This window comes from Prionailurus bengalensis, chromosome A3, assembly GCF_016509475.1.
Source record: "Prionailurus bengalensis isolate Pbe53 chromosome A3, Fcat_Pben_1.1_paternal_pri, whole genome shotgun sequence".
NCBI classification, from domain to species: Eukaryota; Metazoa; Chordata; class Mammalia; order Carnivora; family Felidae; genus Prionailurus; species Prionailurus bengalensis.
This window is the reverse complement of record NC_057354.1, coordinates 133,725,054-133,745,021: the sequence shown is the minus strand read 5'-3', so window position 1 is coordinate 133,745,021 and position 19,968 is coordinate 133,725,054. Positions and strand designations below refer to the sequence as shown.

Here is a 19,968-nt window from a genome sequence, read left to right as displayed (position 1 = left end):
TTGCCTTTTTTTTTTTTTTTAAGTTTATTTATTTTGAGAGGGAGAGCACAGGAGGGGCAGATGGGGAAGGGGGAGGGGGGGGGGAGAGAGGGAGAATTCCAAGCAGGCTCCATGCTGACAGTGCACTCAATCCTAATGCGGGGTTCAATCCTGCAAACCATGAGATCATGACTTGAGCCGAATTCAAGTGTGAGATGCTCAAGAGGCTTAACCACCCAGGCACCCCATGAACTCTGTCTTTTGTAAGTCTATGACAAGCTGGACTAAGCCATTTCTAAAGCACAGAAATTATATAATTATTTGTAGACTAATTTTCCCATCAACAGCTAACCCGTGCCACATACATTTATCTCTGCTGTGTATTATATACAGTGCTCCCATCTATCAGATAGCTGTCATAGGGTACAAAGGGAAGAACAGAGTCAACAGGAATTTAAGAGACTGTGGTAAGGAAATTATTCTACATTTGGAACTAAATTTATGCAGGTTACCGATTATATTCTACTGAACTACTGGGTACAGCACAAAACAATAACCTTGAAAAATAAAGTAGTGCTTAGTAAAATAGAGAGGGAAAAAAAAAGATGAAGTCTTTATTCTTACATACCCTTATAGCTTGCCAATACTGATCTGAACTGGTTACAATTTATTTTGGGGGCAGCCACAAGAAGAAGGCAGGACACAGGTAAACTCCAGACACTACCTATGGAATTGGGCCCCATCACTAGGCCTAGTGAGAAAGAGAAGGTTACGTAAATGTGATACCACATTCTTACACAGGGGAGAGCATGAGAGCCAGAGTAAGAAAGTTCACAATACAGGAGAACAGGAAAGTCGTTCCATGTAGCTGGAGCAGAGGGAAGGACGAGTGCGAAAGGAGGCTTCGAGAAAAACTGGAAGGTCTCCTAAGTCCCATTAAGGAAAATGGACTTCTTTTAACATGGTAATAGTTGAATATCTTACCAATGGATAATTACTTCCTTCCCCGACTCTTTTTAAACAGAAGTATGTATCAAAAGAGATAAATGGGAGCTGCTCTCGTTGAAGAGCATGGTTGTGTAAAGCCCCAATTCTCCCCACTTCCAGACAAAAGAGAATCCAGAGAAAGGAGAGATGACCTCAGATGAACGTGGTCTGTAAAGGAAGGCTTTATGATAAAAGGCAGTGGACAACAGGAAGAGTACTTTTCTATGAAAGTTGAATTTGAGTTCACAGCTAACTGGCTATGTAAGTATATAAATTAAAAATGCTTCCGTTTTCCTACAGGTAAACATATGTCTCACCTATCCATAACTGCACATGGAGTGCTGCAAGGAAACAGATCTGAAAGTATTATAAACAATAATTTGTAACTGACTATGGAATGCGTGCAGGGGCACCTAAATTATCTTGCAGGGTAGGTGTGATTTCAACATACACAAATGGTAGAGGGAAAGCTTTACAAGTGAGAACAGCAGTAAGTAGAGGGATAGAAACAAACTACGGAGTACTTTGGGTAAACAATCTGGCTCAAGTTCAAGGACGGAGTAGTCACAAGTTTTCCTTAAGTGAACTTTTATGCCAAACCATTTCTGACTATTTTTTCCCTAAGTTGAGAATTTCAAATCAAGGGTGTATTAATTATCCAAAACTCTTAAGTACTAAGACCTGAAGGCAAGGAGAGTCATGCAAGCACTACGTAGTCACAAAAACTGGAAGCCACCTCATGTCCAGCACTAGGTTACCAGTCAAATTAAGTATGGTAATGCTCACAATAAAGTAACATATAACTATCAAAAGTTACAAAATCTATGTATACTGACATGCATTTATCTCCGAGACATGCTTGCACAGGTATAAGATTACCTCCGGACGCATACTGGTAATAGTTATTGCCTCTGAGAGAAGATATACTTTTCACTGTATACCCTTTTACGTAAGAACTGAATTTTTAACCAATTATTTGTATTATTTGTAAATAAAAAAAATCAACAAATTAAAAAAAAAAAGGATCTATTAACTAGCATTTCAACAAATGGTGCCAGGCAACTGAACAACCACATGAAAAGAAATGAAGGTTGGACCCCTTCCTCCCACCATATACAAAAATTAACTCAAATGGACCAAAACCCTCAATGTAACACCTCAGATACTTTAAGTCTTAGGTGAAAAGTGTACATCTTCATGACGTTGGATTAGGCAATGGTTCCTTACATATTACACCAAGAGCACAAGCAACCCAAGAAAAAAAAGAAATTGGACTTCATCAGAATTACCAACTTTTGTGTTTCAAAGGACACTATCAAGCAAGTAAATGACAACCTACAAAATGGGAGAATATATTTGTAAATCCTGTAACTGATAAAAGCACAGCATCCACAATATATAAAGTAATATTACAACTTAACAAAGACAACCCAATTAAAACATGAGCAAAGACCTGGAACTGCCAATTCTCCCAAAGATACACAAATGGCCAGTAAGCACATGAAAATATATACAACATCCATTAATCTGGAAAATGTCAATCAAAAGCACAGGGAGATACTGCTTCTTACCCACTGGCATTGCTGGTGAGGATGCAGATTCCACGATGGTGGAAGTTTAAGATGGTGCAGCCGCTCAGGCACTTTAGTAGTTCCCCATATGCGTAAAAAGCATTAGCACATGACCCAGGTATATACTCAAGAGAAATGAAAACATGTTCACACAAAAACGTGTACATGAATGCTCACAGTAGCATTATTTGAAATCGTCAAATTTGGAAGGAATCCAAATATCCACAGACAGATAATGGGATAAAAATGTAGTCTATTCATACAATGGTATATTATTCAGCCATAAAAAGGCACGGCTAAGTCTTTAGCCTTTAAGACATCATGCTATGTGAAAGAAGTCAGACACAAAAGGCCGCAGGGTGTATGATTCCAGTTATATGATAAAATGTCCAAAATAGGCAAATCTATAGAAATACAAAGTAAATTAGGGGCGCCTGGGTGGCTCAGTGGGTGGAGCATCTGACTTCGGCTCAGGTCATGATCTCAAGGTTTGTGAGATCGAGCCCCGTGTCGGGCTCTGTGCTGACAACTCAGAGCCTGGAGCCTGCTTCGGACTCTCTGTCTCCCTCTCTCTCTGTCCCTCCCCTGCTCATGCTCTGTCTCTTTGTCAAAAATAAATAAACATTAAAAAAAAAAAAAAAAAAGAATTACAAAGTAAATTAGTAGTTCTCAGGAGCTGGGGGAAAGGAAGATGGGGAGTAACTGTTAACAGGCATAGTTTTTCTTTTTGTGATGATGAAAATGTTCCAAAATTACAGTAGTGGCATTGCACAACTTTGTGAATACACTAAAAACTGTGGAATCATATACTTTAAATAGGCGAATTTTACAGTATTTGAATTATACATACATACATATGTACGTATATATATGTATATATATATATATATATACACACACACATACTTTTAATTATTTTTTTAAAAGTAAGCTCTGCACCCAACGTGGGGCTTGTACTCCCGACCCCACGATCAAGAGCTGCATGCTCTACCAACTGGGCCAGCCAGGCACTCCACTCTGCCATATTTAAATACAGCAATAAAGATAAAAAATAGTGACAAGAAATAAAATAACAAAAAATGCCATTATCTTAATTATAGTCTAATCTCTGTGCAAAATAAATGAAATGCCCTTAGATAAAAGAAATTTGCCGAATAAACACTGCCTTTTAAATATCTTCTTTACTCTTAAACTTAGCCATTGAGCCCAGCCAATGCACACTCCTCTGCTTCTTTTCCTCATCTACTGAAGTTGTTACTCTCTTGATCATTCCTCTGATTATATGGTTCCCAAGTTTTTTCTACCTCCAATATCTTGGCAGGTATGGGAAAGGAGGAAGAAATAAAAATTTTCTGGGGACCATCAGTAGTTTGATAAATGCTCTCATCTCAATATGAAGTCACTTCAACATACTACACCATTTCCCATTTCCAATGTCGGTCCTTGGATGTTCATTATACTTACAAGATTAAATACAGTAAAAGCTAAATTACATTAAAAATAACTTTCACATAACATAATGATATTAATGGGATATTCAATCCTGCCAAACTCTAAGTTTTTGACATCACCAAGATGGTCTCTGTAACCAGCCTCCAAATAATCTAGAGTATTTTCTGATTAAACGATGCATAAACCCTTACCGTAACCTTTCCAACCTCTTCACTAGTCTATCAGAATTATGAGAAGACAGCACAAGCATTGAAGGTCTAAAAAATATACTGCTCAATACGTGGAAATAATACCAGGCTTCAGAAAGGTCAAAACACCATTTATGTATGTTAACGGCAGGGCTCTGATACTACAGTTCTTAAAGAGCAAAACTTTTCTGAGCTATGTTCAAGTAATGGCTTGGACTGAGCAAAACAAGAGGCGAAGTGAGAGTACTAATTCTAACGGACTAACGCCGGCCAAGAGTAACCTGACCAGTAAAAAGTGTGATGTGAACATCAGTATCACACTCTTAAGTATTTAGAAGTATTTTCATGTACCTTCTCACTTAATTCCCAGTTACCCTGACATTTATAAACGGCAATCTAAGCTTGCCCTTTAAGAAGAAAGCACTTACATTAAATTTCTAGAAATCCTCACAGTCACGTTCTCACCACCTGCACCACCGTTTCCCCATTTCTGCAAGTAAAGCCTACGCAAACATACAGGAGACACAATGTTCACAGTCACTAAACTAAGGAATAGTTACGACACACACTTAGTACCACATTATGCCAAACCCAGCTAGAGTAAATGGTCCAGAGGATGAAGAGATCATGGAATACAGCTCATGTAGATAGAAAAAAATGTAAAATGGATTGGGAAGATCTGTGTGAAAGACAATGGTTTTTTTTGAGATGCTTGGACCATGCTGGTTCACAACTAACCTGTCTTCAAAAGCTGTGTAACTTTTTTTTTTTTAAGTTTATTTATTTATTTATTTTTTATTTAAATTATTTTTTTTAATGTTTATTTATTTTTGAGACAGAGAGAGACAGAGCATGAACGGGGGAGGGTCAGAGAGAGGGAGACACAGAATCTGAAACAGGCTCCAGGCTCCGAGCTGTCAGCACAGAGCCCGATGCGGGGCTCGAACCCACGGAGTGCGAGATCGTGACCTGAGCCGAAGTCGGCCGCTCAACCGACTGAGCCACCCAGGCGCCCCTAAAGTTTATTTATTTTGAGAAAGAGAGAGAATGAGCTAGGAAGCACAGAGAGAAAGGAGGACAGAGTATCCAAAGCGGGCTCTATGCTGACAGCAGAGAACCCAATGGGGGCTCAAACTGAGGAACCGTGAGATCGTGACCTAAGCCGAAATCGGACACTTAACCAACTGAGCCCCCCCCCAGCACCCCAAAGCCGTGTAACTTTCAAAGCTAAATGCAAGCAACTCCAAAAGATCATCATCTACATATTTCATTAATGCCAACTCTGCTTTTGGGTTGAGAGATCAGAGCGAAGACAGAGATTATATTAACCTTACATTAACATTCTCAATATAAGGAAGCAGAAGCCATTCCAAAATACCAGTTCTTTCATTTTTCAGGAATATGGACTCAACTACTCAGAAAAGTGCTCAATCACTCATCACAATGACTAGCAATTTTCAAGGCAGAATCCCCCCAGAGTAGCAATTTTCAAAGTGTGATCTGGGGACCTCTAGGAGTCTCTCTTGCACTCTTTGGGGAGAAGGCACAAAGTCAAACCATTTTCACAATACTAAGATGCTATTTGCTTTCTCACCGTCACTCTTAAATGAGTGTTTTCTAGAAGCTACAAGAGATGGGACATTACAATAGACAGAACGTAAAGCAATGCCACTATTTACTTTTCTTTTTAGAAGTTATTATTCTACTTATATGTGGTATCTAAAGTAGTCAAATTTACAGATGGAAAGAATGGTGGTTGCCAGAAGGGAAGAACAGGGAATTCAGTTGGAAAAGATGAAAAAATTCTGGGGATGGCTGGTGGTGCGGTTGCACAATGTACACGTACTTCATGCCCTAGAACGGTACACTTAAAATAGTAAATTTTATGATATATATATTTTACCACAATCTTTTTTTTTTTTTAATTTTTTTTTTTCAACGCTTATTTATTTTGGGACAGAGAGAGACAGAGCATGAACGGGGGAGGGGCAGAGAGAGAGGGAGACACAGAATCGGAAACAGGCTCCAGGCTCTGAGCCATCAGCCTAGAGCCCGACGTGGGGCTCGAACTCCCGGACCGCGAGATCGTGACCTGGCTGAAGTCGGACGCTTAACCGACTGCGCCACCCAGGCGCCCCTATTTTACCACAATCTTAAAAACCACACATTATATTAACTAAGAGGCTTATTATTCCAAATGCATTCCAAACAATTACTTTTAATTTCTAATAATGTAAACATCTATAGGTAATAATTTCCACAAAAGCTTTTGGGTTCCACAATGTGTTTAGGTTGCAAAGGTGTCCAGAGTCCAAGAAGTTTGAAAACCACTGCCCTAGAGATAGGTGTGGTTGTCCTGGCTGGTAGAGCATGCAACTCTTGATCTTGGGGTTGTGAGTTTGAGCCCACGTTGGGCAAAGAGTTTACTTAAAAACAAAGAAAGAAACCTACAAGCCCTAGAGTATCAGTCAATTATGTAAATCTTCCACTGGACCCCATAACTCCAATCTAATTAACACTCATCACCAAATAAAAACAACCCCTTTGGTGCCAAGTCTATCAGTCCGTTTCTGAGGTAGGTATCAATACCTTTCTATATATGCTCGTATCTTGACATCAGCAAGACCTAGGTTTCACTGTTTTTTCTTGCTATAGGTTTTAAAGGCATTCAACCACAACAGTGGGGAATGTCATACCCCTAACACATGGCAACCACCAATTACAGAGAGCACCTCTATACCCACCACCCAGATTCTACCATTAACCTTTTGTCATATTATATTCGCTCTATCACATATCCACTCATTTCTATTAGTTTGCATGTAAACCGAAGATATCAGTACATACATTCACTCATTTTTTCTTTTGAAGCAAAATTTACATACAATGAAATGCATAAATGCTAGGTGTACATTTTTTGAGTTTTGACAGACGCATATATACCTGTGGAACTTCAACCCATTTCAACATAAAGAACGTCATAATCACCACGAAAAGTTCCCTTTGGTCAAGTCAATCACTGCCTACATTCCCACAGAGGCCACTATTCTGATTTTTCACCCACAGACTACTCTTTTGCTTCTTCTACAATTTCATATAAAGGGAATCACACAATGTACTTTTTCATGCAGCTTCCTTCACTTAGCATGTTTTTGAAACTTGTCTATATTGCAGTGTATATCAACAGTCCATTCCTTTTTTATTGCTGAGCAGTATTCCACCATATATACATTATCACAGTTTATCCACTTTACTATTAATGGATCGCTGCCAATTTTTTGCTTTTAGGATAAAGATTTTTGTCCAGGTCTTCTTCTGGACCTACGTCTTCATCCCTCTTGTGTAAATACCTAGGGAGTGGTATTTCTGGGAGGGGAAAACCTTTTCAGTTATGGAAAATTTCAGACATACACAAGAAAGAATAGTATAATGAATTCCCATTAAAGCCAGCTACACTTATATTGATTCATAGCCACTCTTCATTTACACCCCCACCCATTATTCTGAAGTCCTATATAACATCATTTTGTCTTGAAATACTTCAAAATGCAAACAGTGTTTTCAAATCTGGTCAAATTATTTATCGTGAAATATTCAAGAAAACTTCATCACTGATTTACCTACGGATTAAGAGTTTAAAGTAGCAATGGATGAACTATAATTTTTATTTATTTTTTCTTCTGTCTTAAAAAAATTTTTTTTAAATATTTTTGAGAGAGGGAGAGAGAGACAGAGCACAAGTGGGGGAGGGCAGAGAGAGAGGGAGACACAGAATCTGAAGTGGGCTCCAGGTTCTGAGCTGTCAGTGCAGAGCCCAAAGTGGGGCTTGAACTCGAGAACCATGAGATCATTACCTCATGGTCATGGCCGACTGAGGTCAGACACTTAACCAACGGAGCCACCCAGGCACCCCAGCTCTTCCTATCTTTTAAATGATGCCTTCTCTACTACCCTTCCTTAAAACCTAGAGAGTCAATGGTATAAAGATATTTTCTATTCTTACTCTGAAAAAAACAGAGCTAAACACAAAAGCCGGTATTCGGTATTGAGAAGTATCACACAGGAACATCAATATCAATATGATCAAGCAGATCTCCCAAGTGTTAAGCACCTTGAATTAACTAATCCCATGCTATGGTACCACTTTATAAGTAAAACCATACGTGAGACTTACAACCGAAATGTTCAATAAGCCATCAGTATAATCATGCAACATCCTAAAATAAACGCACACCAAGGGTTTAAAAGCCTGGAACCACCTGTGGATATGCACTACTATATGTATTCTATATGTGGCAGTTACGAATGAGAGGGGAATATTTGCCATTCATCAGTTTTAATCACCTCTTCCTAATAATTTCACTATAATTTCAGTTGGATCTTTTTTTCTTCTATGTCAAGTTTTTCAAAGAGCAAAGCTCAGAGCTTTGGAGGCACCCATGATGCGTGTCCTTGAAAATACAGGACACCAGATTAAGTTCCAGAAAAGTGAACTCTAGAATTAAACAGCACACACGCAATAGTAACAAGGAGAAAAAACACAAATGACTGAACTCTAGACAAAGGGTTCTGACAAGATGCCAACATGTTAATAAGGACCCGAAGGACAGGCATTATACAATCCAGATCAACTTAATACTGCTCATTTGATTCATGATCCAGTCCACAGTTTCTCAACCTTGGCATTACTGACACTTTGGGCTGGGTAATTCTGTTGTTGTGGATTTGCCTGTGCATTAAAGGACGCTTAGCAGCATTCAGGTCTCTAACTCATATGTTAGTGGCACCCCTCCTTTCCATTCTTGACAATCAAACACTATCTCCAGAACTTGCCAAACGTCCCCTAAGAGCTAAATTCACCTGGTTGAGAACCCCTGATCTAACTTTACCCTTGGATGTCTGTACGTACAACGTTCCTTTCCATTTCGCTCTTCAAAAAACAATTCTTGGCTCAAAGAGCTAACAATCTAAAAACAAAAGATGCAAGAGTCAAGAATTTTAGAATTTTATTGCAATATCCTGCATATAAAGAGGGCTTCAAAATTATAGACTCAGAGTGTTTTGTCCACCACAGATCTATCTTCCCTCCCTCACAACTTACAAACATAATGGCTCATATCAAACTGTACAAATGCCTCAAAAAAGACTCACACTGTAATCTTCAGTCAGCTACACAGTACTTAGGGCCGAATGAGTTCCATTCAATTTCATTGGAGTCAGACTACTTGGGTTCAAATCCCTGTTCCACCACTTACTAACTTCGTGATACACTGACCAAGTTATTTTCCTTTTGCCTAAGTTCTCTTAACTTTAAAACAGAAATAATACTATCAACTTACGGGAACAAAGTGAGTATAAAATGCTGAAAACAGTGCTTAATATATAGTAAGTGTCCAATAGATGTCAGTTATTTGCTATTATTTTAGCTACAAACCTATTAAGACAAGCACTGTTATCACCAATTTATAGATGAAGAAACAGGCCAAGAGATTAAGAAACTTGCCCACGGTCAAAACAGTGTAAGGCTATGGCATAAGGATTTAAAAATAGTCCATCTGATTCCAGAGCCCAGAATTTTTCCAATGTCAATAAAATTAGGCTAAGATTCATTAACTATCAAGAGTAATATTATCAGTCTTACTTCAAAATAATAACACAAATTTTCATTAAAAGATTAATTTAGAACCCTTAACTAAATTCAAGCATGTTACTGAGTTAAGGCTACACTGCTTTTATACACGGACAACTTTCAGTTTCTATATCCCATTTTAAATGATTGTTATTTACATATACCTTAGTTTCTGTTATTATTAATGTTACATTGAAGCAGCTTATTAAAATTAGTCTACTAAAAGATCACTGACGCAAAAGGACAACATAGGATTGTCTGAGATGGCGGTTATCTTGTATACATTCTGAGTGTCTTGTTCTTTCTCCAAGGTCACTGATTCTGTAAAGGATAGATTTTGTTCCCAAGTCCCAGAAGACTTTGGTGACCCTTACACACATGCCTGGTTGTCATACAACTTACTACTCTTTCTTGCTTAAACTTTGCTATTCCCAATAAACCAGCATCTCATGCACCCCCTCTTCCTGCAACCATTTCACTATTGTTAGTTCTTCCAACATTTCATACACGGTCGATGACACGCTCTTCGACCTGGACTTTAAATATTACTCATTTTAGAGTTCAGAGAAAGTCAGAACAGAGGTAGAAAGAATAGCCATGACCTGTATAACTTCATAGTCCCCCAAAATTAGAATGAGAAGAGACCCCAGAAACTTAGCCCAACCCTCCAGTTTCACAAACCGAGAGACAGGTAACTTGGTGAAATCTTTAACTTCTCTAAGATTCTAAACAGAGTCTGGTCTTGGCCATCTGGGCCCTCTTACTCTCCTTTGCTCTTTCAATTACTCATTTGGATTTTAACATTTTTTTCTGCCTCTACAGTTCAGTATCCTCTCTCAATATAGTGTTTATCACAAGATGGGTCCTGGTGCTCAGTTGGTTGGGCATCCGACTACAGCTCAGGTCATGATCTTTGGGTTCATGGGTTCGAGCTCCGAATCGGGCTCTGTGTCTCCCTCTCTCTCTCTCAAGAATAAACAAATATTTTAAAAGATTTTTTAAAACGAAAAATAAAATTAAAAAGTTAAAGAATTGTCCACCATGGTCATTTTGACTAAATAGTCTAAATAATTCCACCCCAACCTACTGCTCTATAAAAGGGAAAGAGGTTGGGGCGCCTGTGTGGCTCGATCGGTTGAGCATCTGACTTCAGCTCAGGTCACGATCTCAGTTTGTAGGTTCGAGCCCCGCATCGGGCTCTGTGCTGATGGCTCAGAGCCTGAAGCCTGCCTCGGATTCTGTGTCTCCTTCTGTCTCTGCCCCTCCCCTACTCACATTCTGTGTGTATGTGTGTGTCTCTCTCTCAAAAATAAACGTTAAAAAAAAAAAAAAGGGAAAGAGGCTGAAAATGTCTGCTATTAGGGCCAAAATTTTGTCTATCATTCAGGTTACTCTTTTATTAGTCTTCTACAAGTCAGTTTCACCTTCTACAACAATTCACTTCCTCCACACCAACTTCCCTTCCTGTTCAACAAAGGAAAAAAGAGAAAAATCTTGTTATAGCACCCATGTTCGGAAACCTCTTGTTTCACTCGTCACATTATTTTGATAGACTCGACATTAAATCACTAATTTATTAGTCATCAGACTCTTGCTCCCTAATCTATCATTTCCTTATCTATCAGTTCGACTACAAATTAGCACCCAAACCATGAATTCTAGATGCTGCTTACACGCAGGGCCTTCAACACCCATTCAAAAATCAATGCCTCCACCACTGTCAACCAAAGGAGGAAAACCATGACATTGCCGTACGGAGTTCCCACCTCCCTCCCTTTGCAGGTGCTCCTCCACCAGAGCTCACTCCAAAAACCTCGCTTTGTGACGCTTTTTTCCTGAGGTTTCAGTTTTCTTTGAACTATGTAGCATTTTGTTCATAACCCTCTTAGGGAAATTATATATTTGGGTATTGCCCATATGCACTCCTTACCATGAATTATCAGAAAACAAAATCTATGGTTCTCAGCTCTGTTCTTCCCCATACTGCTTAGCAAAGTGCCTTGCACATACCAAACCCTCAAATACAGTTGCCAACTTAAAGACGGGCTTTCCCAGCATTTCTTTATAGGCTAGCCATCAAGTCATCATTAGTTTGTCAAGTCATTTTGTTAATAAAAATATTTTCCTTACACCTTGGTGTCTCCAATTAATCAAGTTAAAACTCTTCTATTTCACTAGGCATAAAAACAAAACAAAACAAAAAAAAAACCTGTCCTCATTTCTGGGGTTCTCTCTTACTGAAATGATCCGTATGAAAGTCTGCTTTAATATCCCTGGTCTCTCTTTCAAGTCACTTATCAATGAAACAAAACTCTCCTCTACTCGTGCCATCATAAAAGCCAAATCTGTAGGAACCACAAACTTAAACAAATATCCCTTTGGCCCACAGTTCACTTGCTCAGGAACAGGAAAAGCTCTGGGGTAATTCTAAATTGCTGCAAGGTAACCAACAAAGTGCAAAGTAATAACTGAACAGAAAGAGACAAACGTGCTGCGAGAGCCACCCAAGTACTACATTCGTAGAAAAGCTTCTCCTTTCCACACAAGGGATTTGTAGGGGTCTTCCTTTGCTAATAGAGTCAATGTCGTCAGTAACCCTCACCATATGCTATTCAAGTCTACCTTCGCTTTCAAGTAGGCAAATTTCTCGAAGACAGCAGCAATTCGGCTCAACGAGCTTTTACTTTATTTTTTAAATGTTGATTTATTTTTGAGAGAGAGAGAGAGAGAGAGAGAGAGAGAGAGAGAGAGAGCGCGCCAGCAGGGGAGAGGCACAGAGAAAAGAGGGAGACACCGAACCCGAAGCTCCAGGCTCCGAGCTGTCGGCAGAGCCCAACTCGGGCTCCAACCCTCTGAAGTCAGCGGCTCAACGGACTGAGCCACTCAGGCGCCCCTCGAAAAGCTTTTAAAGTGCCTCCTCCATGCCAGGCAGAGTGTGGAAGCTAAGGAGATCTATAAATATAACATAAAGTGCACGTTCTGCATTGCTCCTTTACCTGCTCTCTCCATCAGCCATGATTTTGACCAGATCAACCATTATTTGTATTAGAAAGAGAAGTTGGAAAAAAAAAAAAAAATCCTGCCCACGTGATCTGCTGGGGCAAGGAGGAGAAGGTTGGGAAGGAAAGAGGCATTTTCCCCTCTATGCCCTCCTGAATAATCAATCATCCATCTAGCATGCTTGCCTTTCAAAGCCCACCTAAAACGTTAAAAATCAGTAAGCCTTTTGTAAAAGTAGCACTAAGAAAAAAAACAACAACAAAAACACTTCAGGATACAACACTGGCATTTGAAACTTGAAAACTTATGTTATTGACCAAAAGATCCATGCAATGACAAAGCTGAAAATGTTCTCTCTCACTAATAAGAGTGAATCAGAGCAGTCCCCTACTCCACCCAATTGCCACCCTTGCTAAAACTGGACAGTTCAAAACCTGGAAAGCTTTGCTCGCCCGCTCCACACCAGAAATGAATTTGATTCGATACATCAGTGTTGAAGTGTAACTAAATGATAGCCAGAAAACGTCACCAAATACCGAAATTTATCAGGACATTTTGTTCTTTAGATTCAGCTGTACCTTTTTCACAGTTCCCGAACTCTCCCCACCCCCTCCATTCTACACGGAAGAAGCTCGGCAGATACTCTTACCCGAAAAACGAAGTATCTGTTCAGGTTTTCTAAGTAAATTTCCACTGCGAGGTTTACGAGGAAAACCTACTATTCACACATGGTCTCCATCGGCACCTCCGCTCAAAAAGGCTGGAGTCTGTGAGTTGTTTCCGTACCTTTAAAGGGTGCCCAGATCTCCTCTGCAAGCCTAGAAATGATTTTCAGTCTCGCACAAACCTACTCGGACGTTTCGAAGCTACACAGTGTAGCGAGCAACCCAGCATCTGGGCAAAGATCTGCTCACCCCTGGAAAAGCAGCTTTTTGAGTCTCAGGAACTAAACACATTAAGGAGGCCAAAGCTAACCTGCTCAAACCCTCCACACGTCGGCAGACAATCGGGCAAGCCCCGGCCCACATTTCTTTCCCGTTCCCATGAAATTCTCAATGAAAGGCTTCACACAAAAGGGCCTTGGCGCCCCAGACGCACAATTCCCCGGCTCCCGCCGCCCCTTCTCCTCCCCCCCCACCCCCAACCCCGAAGAGTGTAGACTCACCAGCACCGTGGTGCAGATGGACCTCAGCTCAGACTCCACTTTCTCCCGATAGTCCTTTATCAGCTGCAACTTCTTGTCGGAGGTGTCGGTTTTCTGCTCGATGCTCGAGATGACCCTCCAGGCGGACCTGCGGCCCCCCACCACGTTCTTGTAGGCCACCGAGAGCAGGTTGCGCTCCTCGTTCGACAGCTCGGCGCCCTGCTCGGTCACGGCCTTCATGCAGGTGGCCATGTCGTCGTAGCGCTCGGCCTGCTCGGCCAGCTTCGCCTTCTGGATCAGCTCCGTCTTCTCCATGAGGACGGGGAGATTGAGCGAGGGCGAGCACCGACCCGGATCGGGAGGAGGCGTGCGGACGGCCTGCGGGCGGGAGAGGGCGCGGACAGAAAGGCGGGGGCGGCGCCGTCAGACAATGCGCCCGCCGCCCCGGGCCGCCCGCCCGCCGCCCCTTTTGTCCGTCCCCGCACGCGCCGCCCAGTTGAATTTCCCTCCCCCGCCCACGCTCCCCGCCGGCGCCCGGGAGGCCGAGGGGCGCCCCGCGGAGGCGGCCCGCGGCGAGGGGAGGAGGAAGGGCCGCTCCCGCGCCCGCCCGGCCCAAGATGGAAGCGGCCGTTGGCCCACACCTTGCCGCCAGAGCCGCCCCTGATGAGAGCGGCGTCGAGGCCGGCCGCTCCCGGGGGCCGGCCTCCCGCCCTGCCCTCAAGCCCGGCCAGGCCCGAGGAGGGCCAGCGGCGACCGCGGCGCTCACCTTCACGTCTCCGCGGCCGCGGCGCGAGTCCCACCACTTTGATCCGCTTTTGGCTTTAGCCGAGGACCCTCCCGTCTCAGCCTACCCCGGAGCCGAGGGGCGGGCCGCCGCGCGGCTGCCCTCCCTCCTACCGCCCAATGACGCGCCGAGCTGCATCCGAGAGTCCCGCCTCCAGCCCCGCGGCTGGCCAGTGAACACTGAGCGCGCGGAAGGGGGCAAAGAGGGCGGGGCGGGAGGGGAAGCGGAGGCTAGGAGGGTGGGTCGGCTTGGGCAAGTTCGGTTGACCGGCAGGCTGCGGCTTCGGCCACGGGGTTTCCTCCAATTAGATCCAGGGTAAAAGGACGTCACTGTTGCCATGGCGATGCTGTTACCAACTCCCCTCATCCTCCCCGCCACCCCCAGCACTTGTGGGTGCGGCCCGGGAGCGGGAGGCTCGCACCACCTCTCCTGCGGTGGCCGCGTCTCCTGCTGCGGCACCCGCTGCACGAGCTGCTTTCTGAACCGCCACCTTCCTTTTCGTGACAAAGGTTTGGAGCTCCACACACTGAACCCAGCCTTTAATGACGTTGCGATTGGAGCTGCGAATTAGAAATAATCCCATCCCCATTAAAGAAGAATTCGTTCCTGGAGAAGGTGGCTTAAGAATGACTTTACATGATTAATTCCAGTTTTCAGACAGGCACCTAAAACCGAAAACTCCCTTATGAAACCCCCGGGAAAGTCCAAGCAGGTCTCTCCGGCAATGGCCAGATACTCTGATTTTCTTTAAAATGGGAAATGACATTCGGGATAATTTGGAGAAAAACACCCATTAAACACCCCTCCCCGCCCAAAGCAGCTCTTATATTTCTTTCTAGTCTTTCCAGGTTATGCATCTGAACACATGTTTTTTCCCCGCATTGTTATATGTGTATATGGGTTTTATTTTATGGTATTATTTTTGAGAGGACGCTTGAAAACCTAAGCTTCTCTCCCTAGGTGTTCGCTTTTGACTTTTGACTTTCTTCTCGACTTTGTCCTGGTCACACCCTTCTGAAGGGAGAAAGTTTGCCCCAGATGGCTCCTATTCAGAGTCACCACTAGCACTTTCTTTTCTCTTTAAACTAGGCACACCCCTCCAGCCACTCCTTTCTCTCCTGGCACTTCCCCAGTGCCTGACAAATAAGGTGACTGTGCTGGGCGTCTGGGAAGAGGCTTCTGTGCCACCTTAAGTTGAAAATTGCCATCTGGGCTCACGCTGCTGTGATTCCAATTCCAGCACGTCCAAGGGAGTGGATCTTTGAAAGCCAAAGAATGCCACAGCTGAGGAAGGATTTTAAATCTAACTGGGGGCTGGAGCAGATCTGGAGAATCTCTAGAATAGAAGATCTGAGAGGTCACACAGATGGCAGGAGAAGGTACAGACTTTCCAGAAATCTAAATTCCCTCCTACACGCCCCTCCCTGTCCAGACTCGTAAAGGTTGCTTTGTGCTTTGACGGACAGGGGAGGCCTGGGTTGCAAAGGGCCTGTGTCAACGCAAAAATGCCTCACTATGTTCTAGCGTTCTAATGTAGGGCCCCGCTGTTATTTCTGGAATCCCTGGGGCCAGGCTGCAGACACACAAGTGTTTATGGCCATGTGGGCTGGGGTGGAGCTGGACACCAAGAAATCCCAATGGAAAGAATTGGCATGTGGAAGGCCAGATAAAATGCTTTGTGTATGACCAGTGAATTTCAAGCTTAGAAATTAGTGACGGCCCAAGCGAGGGGACATACCAGTGGAGGTGGATGGGGGACAGAGACCCTTGAAGGGAATTGTCAGGGGACTGAAACTCTGTGGTAGGCAGTGAGGGAAGGGGCAAGCACGCTAATTCTTTGCCAGAAAGTCTGGGCTGTACTGCCATATCCCTGGGTGACCTTGAGCAAGTTTCTGCTGCTCTCTGTAACACAGTCTCTAAAATTTCTGCTTTCATTCAATCATCAAATATTCATTGAGCACCAACTCGTATAGTTACAATCATCTGCAATCATGAGTGAAAACTGCTTCGAAATTAAGGCACACTATGAAATTACAAAGTATTTTATGAAGGTCTAGAGGGACAAGTATGTATCTGAAGACCCCTGCACCTGGAAGAGCTCAGGTGGGGAAAATTAAAGCCCTGGGAACTTCAAGTCCCCTGACACATAAAAGGCTAATATACATACTTTTTAGTTTATTTATTTTGAGCGAGAGCTTGATTGAGCATGTACAGGAGGAGGGACAAAGAATGAGGGAGAGAGAGAATCCCAAGCAGGCTCCGCACCGCCGGCGCAGAGCCAGATGCCGGGTTTGAACCCACGAATCGTGACATCATGACCTGAGCCGAAATCAAGAGCCGGATGCTCAACCGGCTGAGCCATCCAGATGCTCCAAAAAGCTAACATTCATTAAGTGGATACATGTGTCAAACACCATTTTAAGACTTTTGTATTAACTGATTTAATCTGCTTAATGTCACCGTGAAGTAGGTACTATTATGATCATCATCTCTGTTTCACAGATAAGGAATTTGAGGCTCATGGAGGTTATATTTTGCACAGAACTCCTAGCTAGGAAGTTGGCAACGCCTGCATGTGGACCTGTGTTCGATGTCTGGGCACTGAAGCCCGTCTCTGTTGTTTCCACTCTGCTGGATTTTTGCTCCAGTGCTTTGGGGACTCTAGGAAAGATCAGACTAGCCTGTGTTCTCCAGGAGTTTCATCCTGTCAAAATGAAACACATTAAACATCCACATCCGCCATGCTGGGAAGAACTCTAGGGACCAGACAGCTAACAAAGAAAGTACTGAGCGGTTACTACTTATTTGTTCGATGTTCTTGTTATTTTTACTGAGTTACTTGGTGAGAAGAAGCTGCTAGAGCAAGAGAGAGCACCCTGAAATTTGAAGCCTGAAAATCCTAAATTTCAACCCTGCTATTAATTTGCAGTTTGACCTTGGACACCGTGATCCCCTCCGAACCTCGGTTTCCTAATCTGTGAAAACCATCCCTGCCTCAAAGGGTTGTGGTAGAGCTGTCACATAGGAAGATGCGGGCGTATCGCAAATATTCAGTAAATGCTAGGTTTTTTTCCTTCTTTCCCTCTCTTTGTGGATGGGGCGCAGAGGAGGGAGGGAGGGAGATGCCTGTCTGCGGCAAGGAGCCTTATCTCTCGAGTCACTGTTGTAATTACTGGAGTTAATGGTCTGCAGAATGGCCACATTCAGTGTACATTTCAGAATGAATGAGTCCTCTCAGTTGAGTTTACTCGTAAATTGTTTCAGTGGTTTATTTGCACAGAGCAGTGGGTCATTCCAGAGCAACTTCTTCCTCTCCCGCCACATGGCAGATATTTACCGACGAGCAAACGTTCGAGTGGGACTCTTCACCCACATGCCTGTATCGTCATTACCAATCCTCTGTTTAGTGGATAGTTGAAGAGTTGCCCCACTGTTCACTCTCCCTGGAAGTGCTAAAGGAGATTCGCACAGAGCCCGGCCAGGTAAGGAAATCGAGGGAGCTGGGTCAGGGAAGGCTTCTACACATTCCCCGGCTTCGGGCCACATCAGGCCTATAGAACTCAGTTTCCCATCAGGGATGCACCTGGTGAGGTTTATTCCTGCCATCTGTTGTCATCCCTCTGTGCCCATGGTTGCCCCATTTCTGGCATCTCTTGGACACCCCTCGGTCACATAATTGTTTTCCAACCCTCACCGTGTGTTCTAAGGAAAAAACAAATCAAGTCATTCCTTCGTTAAAAAATACGTAAGTGTGGGGCACCTGGGTGGCTCAATCGGTTATGCGTCTGACTCTTGATTTCGGCTCAGGTCATGATCTCATCTTTAAGAAGAAAGAAAGCTGTTCCATTTGAAGAACAAAACTTCACTGGTAGAATATCAGGCATCCTGAAATAGCTTTTGGTCAGCTGGCCTTTTGGGGAAGGGTTCCAGCATTCTGACATTTCCCCAGCATTTCCTATATGCCAGACAACAGAGTGTTTTTTATGTATTTTTTATTTTTTATTTATTTTTAAATTTTTTAACATTTTATTATTTTTGAGAAACATAGAGACAGAGCAAGAGTGGGGGAGGGGCAGAGAGCGAAGAGACACAGAGTCTGAAGCAGGCTCCAGGCTCCAAGCTGTCAGCACAGAGCCCTACGTGGGGCTCGAACCCACTAGCTGTTAGCTCATGACCTGAGCCAATGGCAGAAGCCCAACCAACCAAGCCACCCAGGCGCCCCTATTTTTTTAATTTTTTTGTTTATTTATTTATTTTTGAGAGAGAGAGAGGGAGCGAGCATGGGAGAGTCAGACAGAGAGGGAGAGAGAGAATCCCAAGCAGGCTCTGCACCACCAGCACAAAGCCCAACGCAGGGCTCGAAATCATGAACCCATGAGACCATGACCTGAGCTGTAACCAAGAGTCAGACACTTAACTGACTGAGCCAGCCAGGATCCCCATAATAGAGTATTTTTTTTTTTAATTTTTTTTTCAACGTTTTTATTTATTTTGGGGACAGAGAGAGGCAGAGCACGAACGGGGGAGGGGCAGAGAGAGAGGGAGACACAGAATCGGAAACTGGCTCCAGGCTCCGGGCCATCCGCCCAGAGCCCGACGCGGGGCTCGAACTCCCGGACCGCGAGAGCGTGACCTGGCTGAAGTCGGACGCCTAACCGACTGCGCCACCCAGGCGCCCCTAGAGTATTTTTTAAAACCCTTGATTGCTTTTGTAATAATGATAGTGCTGATGATAATGCTAATTAAAATGTCATAGCCGTTCTACACAAAAAATGAAACAATATGTGAATGTACAAGGGAGATTAAAAAGAACTTGAGAGCTAGACTCTGAGAGGTGACCACTGTTAGTGTTTTGGTGACCTCTTTGTAGACATCTGTTTTCATTTGGACACATGTATGTGACCTTACATGTACACAATGACATTCTTCACTTTGGTCAGTGTGATGGTTCATTTTATGTATCAACTTGGCCACGGGGTGATCAAACGTTACTCTGCAAGGGTGTTTGGGGAGAGATTAACATTTAAATTGGTGGATTTGGAGTAAGCAGATCGCTCTCCTATAATGTGGGTGGGCCACATCCAGTCACTTGAAGGCCTGAAAAGAAGAGTAGTTTCCAGAAATACTGGTTCTCCTGGGTCTCCAACCTATAGGCCCACCCTACAGATTTTGGATTTGCTAATTCCTTGTAACAAATATCTTTCAGTATATATACACATCCTATTGATATTCTT

General features: G+C 43.2%; 1 protein-coding gene across 1 annotated transcript in view; it reads right to left on the bottom strand.

The window, feature by feature from the left end:
- YWHAQ (tyrosine 3-monooxygenase/tryptophan 5-monooxygenase activation protein theta) overlaps positions 1-14,847 on the bottom strand; it is a 40,111-nt gene extending 25,264 nt beyond the window's left edge. Inside the window, exons 1-2 of the mRNA XM_043604573.1 lie at positions 14,717-14,847; positions 13,972-14,328 (exon numbers count right to left, since the gene is read on the bottom strand). Coding sequence (XP_043460508.1) covers positions 13,972-14,265 — 294 coding nt within the window. The 5' untranslated portion in view covers positions 14,266-14,328; positions 14,717-14,847. The remainder of the gene's footprint in view (positions 1-13,971; positions 14,329-14,716) is intronic.
- Between the last annotated feature and the right edge of the window lie 5,121 nt (positions 14,848-19,968).